Source organism: Gossypium hirsutum, chromosome D01 (genome assembly GCF_007990345.1).
Source record: "Gossypium hirsutum isolate 1008001.06 chromosome D01, Gossypium_hirsutum_v2.1, whole genome shotgun sequence".
Lineage (NCBI taxonomy): Eukaryota > Viridiplantae > Streptophyta > Magnoliopsida > Malvales > Malvaceae > Gossypium > Gossypium hirsutum.
The window spans coordinates 7,004,046-7,017,437 of NC_053437.1; the positions used below are offsets into that span (position 1 = coordinate 7,004,046).

Below are 13,392 nucleotides of genomic sequence, written 5' to 3' on the forward strand. Positions count from 1 at the left end.
ATACTAGCTGGATTTACCAAACTACAAGTTTTATATATTAAAAACTTGTATTTATGTTTTAGACATGAATTCGGAGAGAATTTAATATGTTCATTGTGAGGAACATCAGTGAGTAATTTTGTGATATATTCAAACTATTTTATTAGTGTGACACTAAGCTTTCATTAGGGAAAGTTTTGGTGGGAGAGTGATCTTAATTGAATGTACAAGAGCGAAGTTGTAATTTTGTAATTGAGTTGAACTTAAATCGCATCATGTAATGTTCATTCATAGTGGATTAATTTTTAGGAAAGACTCCACAGACATAGAAAGATATTTCGAATTGCATAAACAATTTTGAGTATCCATTTCTATTTTTTATACAATACTCACTTGATCTGGTTGCAACTTGACTTATACTGAACTAATATCTACTAGCAAAAATCGACGTTCTTTCAACTCTAACAATATGATATCAACATTTAAATATCGAAGAAGACTTTAAATCACTAAACATGTTGGCTAAGGATTGTGCTATTAAATTTTGACTCATTAAGGCTTTTCTTTACTTTGTTTTGAATTTGAAGGCATGAATATTCATAATTTTCTGGGGACATCACTAAAAGGGTAACAACAAAATTATGTCAAATATTTGCAAGTGCTCCTAATACATGAATGGAATTCATTGCAAAGTATACATGGGAGATGAAGATGATGGTGTTCCCTATATTAACCCATAAATAGGAGGATAATATGTTTTAACGTTCTCGAGCCCACATCTTCTTGCATTGGTAACAATGCTTATACTAATCGAGCTAAGACTCAATCGGCAACTTCAAATAAGTTTTTATATGTTAGAGGAATCTGGGAAGCATGTTTACTGTTGAAATTTGGCAACAATTCAGCCGCATGCAAGTGTCCAAGCAACAATACAGCAGCATGCATGCAGCATGCAAATGTCCATGGTGTATTTCGGTCATTGAACTTTTGTAACATGTGACATGTTTGATTTGATTGTAACTTTTTGATTAGTTAAGGTTCAGCCATGTACTTAGCAGTTTTAATAGGTTCAGGTTACCATTAAGCTGATTTTACAGCTTGGTTACTTGCACAAGCAAAATTTATTTGCTTCCAATGTAATAGAACCATATATGTACATGTTATTTTGCTTAATAAAAAAATAGAGAAGTCAGCTTCTTTTCTCCTTCAGCATCCGATTTTTGCTTCTATTTTTCACCTTTTCAACACAAATTTTAGTTGTTTTTGATCTTTGGTTTGTTTTAAAACTCAACATTTACTCATATAGGTATGACAAAGATAAGGTAACGGTGAGTATTATTTAATTTTGAAGTAAAGCGTAGTTAATGAAGCTTAAATAATAATTAATTTCTATAACGTTTTCTTATTTTGATAAATTCTCACTTTTAATTGCATGTTTTCTACTATCGGGATACCCTATAAATTATTTTCATCGATATAGCCAATTCTTGCAGCAGTACCAAAAGTCTTCTGCCCACTAAATTAAAAGCAAAACAAAACCCCATTATTGTTCATTGCTATGGCAAGCTTGAATGTTTATGCTGCTCTAGTAATTCTGGCCATTGCGCTTAGTGGTGCGGTGATTGTTGATTCAGTCAAGACACACAGTTGCGGAAACATGACGTTGCGTTGTATCGACGAAGTTTACACGAGTATATTCAGAAACGGGACCGTCTCCGATGAATGTTGTCACAAACTTGTGAAAATCGGTCGACCATGCCATGAAGCATTGGTGAGAAGAGATCTTGAAGATCCTTTCTTCAAAAACCATACAAACATTAAACAAGAAATTTTATCAAAGGCTAAACAGATATGGAATAAGTGCACTTCAATTGTTGATGCTGTTTCAGTTTCACCCAATGCTTCCCCTTGAAGAGTTGGATTCTGATTATGTAATCCAAATTTATAGTAAAAGGCAAAATATATCACCATAAATCAACAGATTTTTCTTAAAAAATATTCATCCTATTAATAAACGAATTACTTATAATTAAGAGCTTGTCTGCTTGCTTTCCTTTATGTGATGTCCCTTCTTCGAATGTTTATTTTGGCATAGTGATTTATTTAGCTTTTCAATTTTACAGAACAATTTTTTAATTTTTTCTTTTACATTTTTTAGCCCTTCAAATAATTGTATTTGCCATTTTCCTCCAAAAATGAATGAAAACATAGTTATTTTTATTTGTAATTTTCCTTGGAATAACAGTGTTTGTCATTTTATTATTAAACTACATCAGTGATATTTACATAAAGCCATCGGTTTCTCTTGATTTTCAAATAAAGGCTAGGTTTTATCCAAATTAAGTTCTTATGAGTGTTTTTTTTGGTTTTATGTTTGATTTGAGGTGAAAATGTAGATATTATATTGCAATATTTTTCAAACCAAAAAATTAGGGCTTCGAGTTTTGAAACCCGAAAATTTGAGGCTTTTATCATAAAATTTTAAAAATAATCAATAAAATAATCAAACTCTAAATTGTGATATATTAACAAAAGTTCACCTTCTTCAAGATTAATATGGATTTCAAATAGCTATTATAAAAAAAGAGAGCAGAATATAATAATCAACTCATTTAGGTATTAAGAATAACTTCAGCAAATTAGCACAACATTCCTTCAATTGATATTTCTTCACATGTGAATTAATTATCTATTTATAGATTTAATATGATAGAGTTAGGGTATTTAGCATTACTTTTAAGACAAACAATACTTTTGAGATAAAATTATTGCTAAACAAGATGCTTTTAACTTTTTTAAAAGTACTTTTGGAACAAAAATTTTTTTGGAAAATCACTTTTTTGGCCAACAGCAAAAGTAGAAAATTTTAACTTTTACTCAAAAGTGCTTTTGAAAAACAATACTAAACTAACTTAATCGACCAACAGAATCCAAATTAAACATAATTTTATAATAGTATAAATAATTTTCAATCTTATCCAAAAATAAATTAAAATTAATCTCTTTAAAATCTGCACATAAATCCACCTAAATATGGCATGACAATTGAAACGCCAAATATCTTTGTGGTCTTAGGTGCACATATTTCGTGCATGGAAATCTTGACTTTTGGGGCTTTTAAAGGCTCAACACCTTATAACATAAATTGCATAATTTTACATATAAAATCAAATTTGTACTTAAACCAATTTGATCTCAGAATGCTTGAAGGATCAAAACCTTGATTTTTCTTTAACTAGATAAAAAGGAGTGTAGTCACTCATAAATACATATTAAAATGTTTATAGAAAAAATTAAATTTAGGATTCAAGGATGAAATCACAATTATCTAACCATTTGACCAAAAGAGTTAATATGTCAAAAATATTAATTAAAAAAAAAGACTAACATTTAACTATCTAACCAAAACAACTAATTTGTTAATTTCCAATAAAAACACATATTTGATGGGTGTTGAGTCCACCAATATAAACCTACGCCTAATTTGCAATTTAAGCAGTATAGGGAGTAGGGTCGATCCCTCAGAGACTGGGTTTACTAAAAATTGTTTCTCTCTCGACCAGATTCGTGTCTGGGCAGTTGTCGTGCCCAAAATATTTGGGGGAGGATAAAATTGAAAACCTGGAATCTGAAATAAACAAGGAAAAAAATGCGTGAAAAGTAAAAGCTGAAAATGAAATAAAAACAGTTAAATAAATCTGAAGTAAAATTAATTAAACTAAGCTTAGCTTTAGGCACGGGTTTTTCTCGTCTTTGAACCGATCCTCGAAATTAGATTGCCGAAACCATTTTTATTTTGAAAAACGGGGTCAACTTGGATTTTGAAAAAAAAATGAAAATGGGAGTTGCCACCGATCCTTTTTATTTAGGTGTGATCGGGTCACCTCAAAAAGTGGTTATTTTTAATAAGCGATTTGACTTTATTAAAACAACGGTTTTGGTCCACAAAATTCAGAAAAACGGGTTTGGGAGTCGGTCACTTACGAGGAAGGATTAGCACCCTCGTAACGCCCAAAAATTTTGGTACCTAGTTAATTAATTAATGTCTTAATGTCGAAAATTGAAAACTTTGAAGAGATTTAAAATACGATCTTTTGTTTTTTTTAGAAAACTTATATAAAACAAGTTACTCGATAAGACCCTCTCATTTCGAAAAGAGAAAATGTCACACCCAATAAGTTAGAGCATGATATTTCACTTCCTCAAAAACGAGCTTGTCCAAAAAACTCGTGCAATAAAATTTAAAAGGATATTCAATTGTTTAAGTCAGATGAAGAAATCGCAACCCAATACGTTAGGGCACAATTTCTCAAAATTCTAAACATTGAATATTACCTTTATTATTTTTAGAAAAAATCCTCATCTTGAGAAAACAATGTGTCATATCCAATGCGTTAGGACACAACGTATTGAATTCTCAATAATGAGCTTTTTATTTATGTTTTGATTAAAGAGCTAGCATTCTCGATTATTCAGATTCAACGAAAGAGTTGGAACCCAATACGTTAGGGCTCAATCCTCTCGAAGATTCCAAATACCGAGTATTGCCTTTATTTTTCAAAATTTTCTCTTTATACGAATTTGGGTAAAAATTATATAATGGAGTAACAATTGTGATAATGTAAATATAAATAGCATGATCAAGAACAATAATAATAATAATAATAATAATAATAATAATAATAATAATAATAATAATAATAATAATAATGAAAAGATAAATAAAAAACAAATCAATCATGTATACACAATATCAAGTAAATAAACAAATAAAACCGTAGCATTTAAAGAATATAATAATGATAATAATGGTCATGTGAATAAATAAATAAATAAACATCAAGTAAAGCAATAATAATAACAAAGAAAATAGATAAAAAAATATAAAATATAAAATATATATGTACATATAAGAAAATATATATGTATGTGAATTATAAAAATAAAAAATATAAATATACATATTTTAATATGTAAAATATATATATAAGTATGTATATAAAATTATGAAACATAGAAAATATATAAAAGTATGTGTATATATATTTATAAAAATTAAAAAATGTGTATGTATATGTATATATTATAAAACGTATGTATGTATACATGCATATATATAACAAAATTTAAAATTTTAAAGGCATAAAAAAGTAAATATAATGATACAAGATTAATGATGCCACGTAATAGTATTAATAATATTAAAATAATTAATTTAATAATAAAAAACTAAAATAACAAATAGATGATTAAATAGCATCAATAATCAAAGACCAATGAATTTAAAACAGAGAGTATAAAATAAAAAAATATAAGGCAAAATAAAATGTAAACAAATTTGAAAATAATGAATTTGAAAATGAATAATAAGGGAAAAAGAGATTTGAAATCAACAATATACAAATCAATAAATAAATTATGCACAAATCAACAAAATAAGAACATGCCACAGAAAATAAGAACGCAAGAGAGAGAGAAATTTGAGTGAATCCTCTTAAGAATTATTATTACTCCCAACTCCCAGTGTTTTACAATGAAGGGAGAGGCCTCTATTTATAGTTGGGCCTCCCCAAATCCAACGGTACAGATCAATTATATCAACGGCTAAGATTAAAGGATATCTACAAATTAAATCTCTAAGATTACAAAATCATATCTTCTAAGATTGCATATCAACCTAAGGTTGCATATCCTTGAAGATTATGTTTCCATAAGCTTGTAGATGGACCTTCAACCTTTTCAAGTAATGGGCCATTCTGATCGGGCCAAATAATATAATTTTGTACTAGACTTGGACTTTGTTTTGTTATTTTGGGTTTATTATTTTTTTGTGAGCCCGGGCTAAATTGGCCTATTACATAGATGAACTCCTCTTTTCCAATAAGCTAGTTATAGCTACCAAGGACGCCTCAGACACCAACTCTTCCTTGTGTAAATTAGTTATGAAACATCCAATAACTAACCCTTACCTATTGAACAACGAACGAAACGTTTGTGATTTAGAACTCCAACAGCTTTTCGTTCTAGAAGCGCCTAGCTCGAACCAATGCCCTTAACCACGTGGGACATTTAAATCTAGTTACTACTTCCCTTGACGGAACCAAACAACAATCTCCACTTGGCATGCCAATGTGTTCACAGAAAATCGATTAGACAATCGATCATTTTGGAATTCCAACTGTACGTCTAACCACACTAAATCAAATGACGTCTTTTTGACTTTGTGTTGATTTGACTTTGTGAGTTGACAAAATCATACTCTTAATCTGGAGAAATAATAAGTACTGGAATTTAGGAGTTAAATTGCTTGGGTTCGTAACTCTCGGATCTTGACGAGGCTAACTCCGACCTAAAGCTAAAAATAGATTTAGTTGATTAAGGTTTGAGACATGTTGGTATTGGTCATAATTGGAGAAGATTGAATAAATGAAAAAAATGAAAATAAATGGGCGAAGGTGACGCAAGGTTTGAGTGCTAAAGCTAGAAACTAATAGATGGAAAATTATAAGAAATTGATTTCGGCAACTAAATTTGCAAAAAGGAAAGAAAAGACTGAATTGCAAGAGAAATAAGCTTGATCGAAAACTTGATTAATGACTTCATTCAAGCCTTGATGATTAAATGAACAAAGTAGCCCCCTATTTATGCTAGTGGTTTTGCTAAATTAAGAGCCACTAACCATAGAAAATTAAGGAAATAAAATATTCCATGATATAAAAATCCCTACATAATCTCCCGCTAAGTCAAACATAAAATTTCAGCTAATTAATCTTAGAAAAATTCTGCTTTGGCTCGCCTTCTTTGCTCCTTTCTTCAATCTAGCCCAATTGTTTCATTTTTCTTCTATTTAGCCCCAAATTGCACCCCTGCACAAAATTCAATATAAACATGGAAAAATCTGTGGTGCACTCTCATTAATTAACCAATTTAATTACACAAAATATGTAATTTTAGCATTTAATCAATATTGTAGGACGCATTTTCAACAGACATGGCTAAGAGTGCACTCTGTAGGACGTGTTTTCCTTTCTCTCTATAAATACAGCATAGATCAATAAATTTTGAAAATTTCAGTATACTTTCTTAAATTAGCCATAATATATGTTACCATTTTTTATTAAGATACCATAAATTAATGCACAAGTGTTGTTTTTTTCAAAAACAACCAAATAAAAGAAAGTTATAAATTCACAATAACTACTACATTGAAAGTTTTAATAATTACTAGAGATGCGTCACTTTAATTAAATTTTAATAACTACACCCTAACCTTGTCATCATCAGGCCTCTCTAATGGCAAACTACCGTCAACCAATTTGACGTTGCCAAAAGAACCCCAACACTCGTTATTGTATAAGTGATGTATAAAAATCAAGTCATAATCTCCTCATTATCATCTTGAGATCTGGTTTCTCATTCAATATTATGTTATTATCTTGATTTCCAATGAATTTGGATATGTACTTACTTTAAAACTGATGAGCAACGTTTACCCTTTAAATGGAGTTAAATCTTTCTTAGTTGAAACTACGATAAGGGCATAGAATTTAATACATCTGTTAATTTTGGGTGTTCATTGCCCAATCAAGACTTTGTAAGTGGTAACCTCCCATAACCTTCGAAGTGAAAAACGTAATCTAACTATGGTTACATTTAATATGTCGATTTAATGCAAATGTCCCAATCATGAGACGGAGCTAAAGGTTAACTATTTGCATCCTGTCCTTATTTATAGTTTGTTTAGTTAATATGTCAATTTCGTAAGGGTCTCTATCAACTTAAAAAAAAAACATGATAGTCTTGACTTTCAAAACGAAAAATACATCATAGCAAACGCAATTTAATGCTCATTACATCAACATGTCTCAATCTTGAGATTGAGGGAAAGGATTACTATGGTTCTTATTTGCTTCCTAGCCTTATTTTAATGTCTGTTTAGTCAAAGATCAAATTTATGGGGCAATATCGAATATCGTTTTTGGTTAAAGATGAAACAATTAGACTTAAATCAAACTTACTGCCAACCAATTCATTCATTTTTTTCACTAAAATATTATTAGTAAATGTCCTGTGGATTACCATGCCAGCAACGTCGTTTGTCCTTTGTAATCATTGCAATATTTTATTATAGTATTTAACCACCCGTATGGCCTGGCCGTCGTACTCTAAGAGCCTAGTTACTATTCACTCTCCATCAACCTTCTTCGAATAGTGTTGGTGCAAGAGGCAGCAACAGGCTGTTTTGTTTCTTGCTTGAATAGCAAGCCTCGAGCCTTGGTGAAGAAATAAACTCGGAAGCAGAAACAGAAAATGAAACTAGCTAGTGAAAAAACAGAAAAGAGAGAAGAAGCTTGAATGAAAATGAGCTGATTTCTTTCATTAACACATCAACAAGGCATTAAGCCATTACATATATTAGTCAACAAGTAAAACAAACAAGTAATCACCTAATAACATACCTAACACCACTAAATTGCCTAGTAACTTGGTAAACTTGATTGAAAAAAACAAAAACTTCTACCTAAACTTGTCATTCAGCACCTAATTACATCAAAATACAGTTACCAACTTAGTTCAAAACAAACTAAAACACAAAATGTTCATTTGAGTAACCAAATGAAACAATGCAGTTTCGGTTTGCTGTTAAAGCACGATCCCTGCATGGCCACCTTGCATGGTCACCTTGGCTGCTGCATGGGGGTTGACTTCAACACTCCTCCTCAGCTTCTATGCAGCAGACTCCTAGTTGCTTCCTTAGGTTTACAAATCTCGATGCACCAAGTGATTTTGTGAAGATATCAGCGATTTGATCTTCTGAGCTGCAATGAATTAGCTTGATCTCTCGAGCTTGTTCCATTTCTCTTATCACATGGAGTTTGATGTTGAAATGTTTTGTCCTGCCATGGAAGACAGGGTTTTTAGCAATAGCAACTGCTGACTTGTTGTCACAATGTATCACAGTTGCATCATTCTGCTGTAGATTCAAATCACCCAAAATTTTTCTCAGCCACATAGCTTGATTAACAGCATTAGCAGCTGCTACATACTCTGCTTCTGCTGTCGATTGAGCCACCATTGTTTGTTTTCTTGAGCTCCAACAAATCATAGCTGAGCCAAGAGTAAAAGCATAGCCAGAAGTGCTCTTCATGTCATCCTTTGAACCAGCCCAATCGCTATCAGTGTAGCCAATCAGTTTCAACTCTTCAGTCTTTCTAAACTGTATTCCATGGTTTAAGGTACCTTTGATGTATCTTAGCACCCTTTTCCCAGCCTTGTAATGTTGCTGGTTACAGCAGTGCATGAACCTTGATAGCATGCTCACAGCAAACAGAATGTCAGGTCTTGTTGCTGTTAAATACAGCAAACAACCAACAAGGCTCCTATAAAATGATTCATTGACAGGCTCGTGTTCTTCTTGGCTCGACAGTTTTATGCCAACTGCCATAGGTGTGCATGTTGGCTTGCAATTTTGCATTGAAAACTTGGATAAAACTTTCAAAGCAAATGCCTTTTGTCCCAAAAAGATTCTTTGATCAGCTTGTTGTATCTCTATTCCAAGGAAATAAGTCATCAACCCCAAATCTGACATCTCGAACATTTCCTTCATTTTTGCTTTGAAATCAGCCATCACAAGCTTGTCTCCTCCAGTCACTAGAAGATCATCAACATATAGTGACACAATAAGCTGTGTTTCAGCTCCATTCCTCTTAACATAGAGTGTTGGCTCACTAGCACTCCTTTCAAATCCCAAACTGACCAAGTATGAGTCAATTCGAGCATACCAGGCTCGAGGGGCCTGTTTTAGGCCATACAAGGCCTTTCTTAGCCTATACACCAAATGTTCCTTACCAGGCATTATAAAACCTGGGGGTTGCTCGATGTATATTTCCTCTTCTAGGAATCCATTGAGGAATGCAGACTTGACATCCATTTGGTGGATTGTCCACTGGTTCTGAGCAGCAACTGCAATCAGCAATCTGATTGTATCGAGTCTGGCTACTGGAGCAAATGTTTCCATGTAGTCCAGACCATACCTTTGACTGAAGCCCTTTACAACTAGTCTGGCCTTTAGCTTGTTTAAACTTCCATCCGCATTGTGCTTCACTCGATAGACCCATTTTACACCGATAGTCTTTCTGTTGGCAGGCTTTTCAACCAACTCCCATGTCTGATTATTTACAATCATGTTGATTTCATCAACCATAGCTTGTTTCCAACCTTCATCAGCCTCAGCCTCTTCAAAACTGCTAGGTTCTGCTATTGCAACCTGTGCCCTTTCATAAATATCTTCTAGGAGCCTTGTGCCTCTCACAGGCACATCATCAACATCCATTTCAGGTCCTAGCTGCTCAAGTTCAGCTTGATTAGGCACTAGGTCTTCTAAAATTGTTTCTGGCTCATTTTTCTCCCAATTCCAATAGGCTTTTTCATCAAAGATGACATCTCTGCTCACTTGGACTTTGTTTGTCAAGGGATCCAGAACCCTGTAGCCCTTTTTGACTGAGCTGTAGCCTACTAGAACACCTGGTTGAGCCCTTTTAGAGAGCTTGTCTCTCTTTGCTGCTGGTATTTGTGCATAACACAAGCAACCAAACACCTTCAGATGTGCCAAGGAAGGCTTGAAACTGAACCAAGCCTCGAAAGATGTCTCGGATGCAAGAGCTTTAGTAGGAAGCCTATTCTGAAGGTAAACAGCAGTGTTTACTGCCTCAGCCCATATGGTCTTGGGCAGTTTCTTTTCAAACAGGAGACATCTGGCCATATCCATCAGACTTCTATTCTTTCTTTCAGCTACCCCATTCTGCTGAGGTGTGTAGACATTTGTAAGCTGATGTTTGATACCAGCATCATTGCAAATGGCTTGAAACTGAGCTGAAGTGTACTCAGTGCCATTGTCAGTCCTTATCGATTTCAGCTTGCAACCTGTTTCTGTTTCTACAGCATTTTTAAACTTCACAAACACTTGAGCTACCTCAGACTTGTGTTTTAAAAAGAAAATCCAGCAAAACCTTGTAAGATCATCAATAAAGAGGATGAAATACCTGTTTTTGCTGAGTGATTCAGTCCTTATCGGGCCACATACATCAGAGTGCACCAGCTGCAGTCTTTCAGTAGCTCTCCAAGCTGAATTTGTAGGAAATGGCAGTCTTGCCTGTTTCCCCATTTGGCAAACTTCACACACATCATCATGCTCCACTGAGCTGGTGAAGTTCTCTGCCATGCCCTCTTTGGCCAATCGAGCCATTGATCTGAAGTTGGCATGTCCAAGCCTTTGATGCCAAAGCTTGAAGTCATCAACAGAAGTTGTGTATGCTGAGTTTGAGTCATTTGCCCAGTGAACCTCAAAGCATTTATCAGTCATTGTGACTGTCATAAGGCTTGATCCACTTGGATCAGTAATGTGGCATTGTTTGTCCTTGAACACAATAGAATAACCTTTCTCGAGCAGTTGAGCTATGCTGAGAAGGTTTTTGTCAATCTCTGGCACCAACAGCACATTTGGAATGATCTTGTTGCCTGTGGGAGTACATATCAGCACTTCTCCTCTTCCTTCAGCCCTTATAAACTGACCATTTCCAACCTTGACCTTGGTTTTATAACTTCTGTCCAAGGTTTTAAACAAGGAGGCATCTGGTGACATATGGTTAGTGCAACCACTGTCCAGCAACCAGCCTTTTGAGCATTTCTTCTCAGCAGCTAAACAGGAAACAGCAAAGACCTATTCTTCTTGGTCACTACTGTCCTCAGCTACTCGAGCTTCAACCTTTGACTGCTGAAATTGATTCTGCCTTGGCTTACTCCTATTTTTGCAGACCCTTTCAACATGGCCCTTCTTCTTGCAGTGTTGGCATACTGCATCTGGCCTAAACCAGCATCTGTCTTCTGGATGGCCAGGCTTCTTGCAATATCTGCAGGGCTGGTCATTGCTCCTTGCAGCATCAGGCTTAGGCCTGTTTTTCCAAGGCTTTTTGCCTCTTTGAGCATTGGTGCTCGAGGCTTCTCTGGCCTTGGCTTGAAATGTACCTTCTTGGTGATCTTCAGCTCTGCTAGCTCTCCTTTGTTCCTGAGCATAGAAGGTGTTGATTAACTCAGTCAAAGAGATGCTAGCAAGGTCTCTTGAGTCCTCTAGGGAGGATATCTTGGCCTCATATCTCTCAGGCAAAGTGGAGAGGACTTTCTCCATAATTCTTGCCTCATCAAAGTGCTCACCTAGGAGCCTTATGCTGTTAACCACTGCCATAATTCTATCTGAATACTGCTTCACTATTTCTTCTTCCTTCATCTTCAAATTCTCGAAATCCCTTCTCAAGTTCAACAGCTGCTGTTGCCTCGTTCTCTCAGTGCCTTGAAACTCCTCCTTAAGCTTGTCCCAGGCCTGTTTTGGAGTCTCACAGGCCATAATTCTGGTAAAGATGACATCTGATACACAGTTCTGAATACAGGACATGGCTTTGTGCCTTTTGGTCCTCTCATCAGCATGTTGTCTGATCTGAGCTACTGTGGGATTAGCCCTCAGTGGTGCTGGCTCAGCATCTGTGTTAACAACTTCCCACAGATCGAAGGCCTGTAGGTAAGTCTTCATCTTGACCAGCCATATGTGAAAGCCTTCTCCATTGAAGACTGGTGGGGCTGCTGGTGAAAATCCTGAAGAAGCCATCAGGTTCCTTGATTTTAGGCAACAGGTCCACTAAGACAAGAGCTCTCGATACCAATTGTTGGTGCAAGAGGCAGCAACAGGCTGTTTTGTTTCTTGCTTGAATAGCAAGCCTCGAGCCTTGGTGAAGAAATAAACTCGGAAGCAGAAACAGAAAATGAAACTAGCTAGTGAAAAAACAGAAAAGAGAGAAGAAGCTTGAATGAAAATGAGCTGATTTCTTTCATTAACACATCAACAAGGCATTAAGCCATTACATATATTAGTCAACAAGTAAAACAAACAAGTAATCACCTAATAACATACCTAACACCACTAAATTGCCTAGTAACTTGGTAAACTTGACTGAAAAAAACAAAAACTTCTACCTAAACTTGTCATTCAGCACCTAATTACATCAAAATACAGTTACCAACTTAGTTCAAAACAAACTAAAACACAAAATGTTCATTTGAGTAACCAAATGAAACAATGCAGTTTCGGTTTGCTGTTAAAGCACGATCCCTGCATGGCCACCTTGCATGGTCACCTTGGCTGCTGCATGGGGGGTTGACTTCAACAAATAGCAGTTCTCGAAGTTTAGAATTTCAGCTATTCTTTTGTTTAAAGGTGCACTAATTGGCCAGCTTTTTCGTGACAAAAGAATCATGAAAACCTATAACTGCTAATTAGATCCTAACGATTGAGTTATATCTTCCTCATCTGTCCGTTTGTCTCACCCTCGTCAACATCATTTTGAATTTAGCTGCTAAAAACCA

At 34.6% G+C, this 13,392-nt stretch overlaps 1 protein-coding gene across 1 annotated transcript; it reads left to right on the forward strand.

The window, feature by feature from the left end:
- The first annotated feature begins 1,483 nt into the window (after positions 1–1,483).
- Positions 1,484–1,971, forward strand: LOC107952673 (protein DOWN-REGULATED IN DIF1 11). Its single transcript, XM_016887852.2, has one exon. The coding sequence runs from the start codon at positions 1,538–1,540 to the stop codon at positions 1,889–1,891; it is 354 nt and encodes a 117-aa protein (XP_016743341.1). The 5' UTR covers positions 1,484–1,537; the 3' UTR covers positions 1,892–1,971.
- Positions 1,972–13,392: the final 11,421 nt, after the last annotated feature.

What these genes read in the sequence shown, in the direction of transcription:
- LOC107952673 (XM_016887852.2), top strand. Translation starts at nt 1,538, where the DNA reads ATGGCAAGCTTGAATGTTTATGCTGCTCTAGTAATTCTGGCCATTGCG.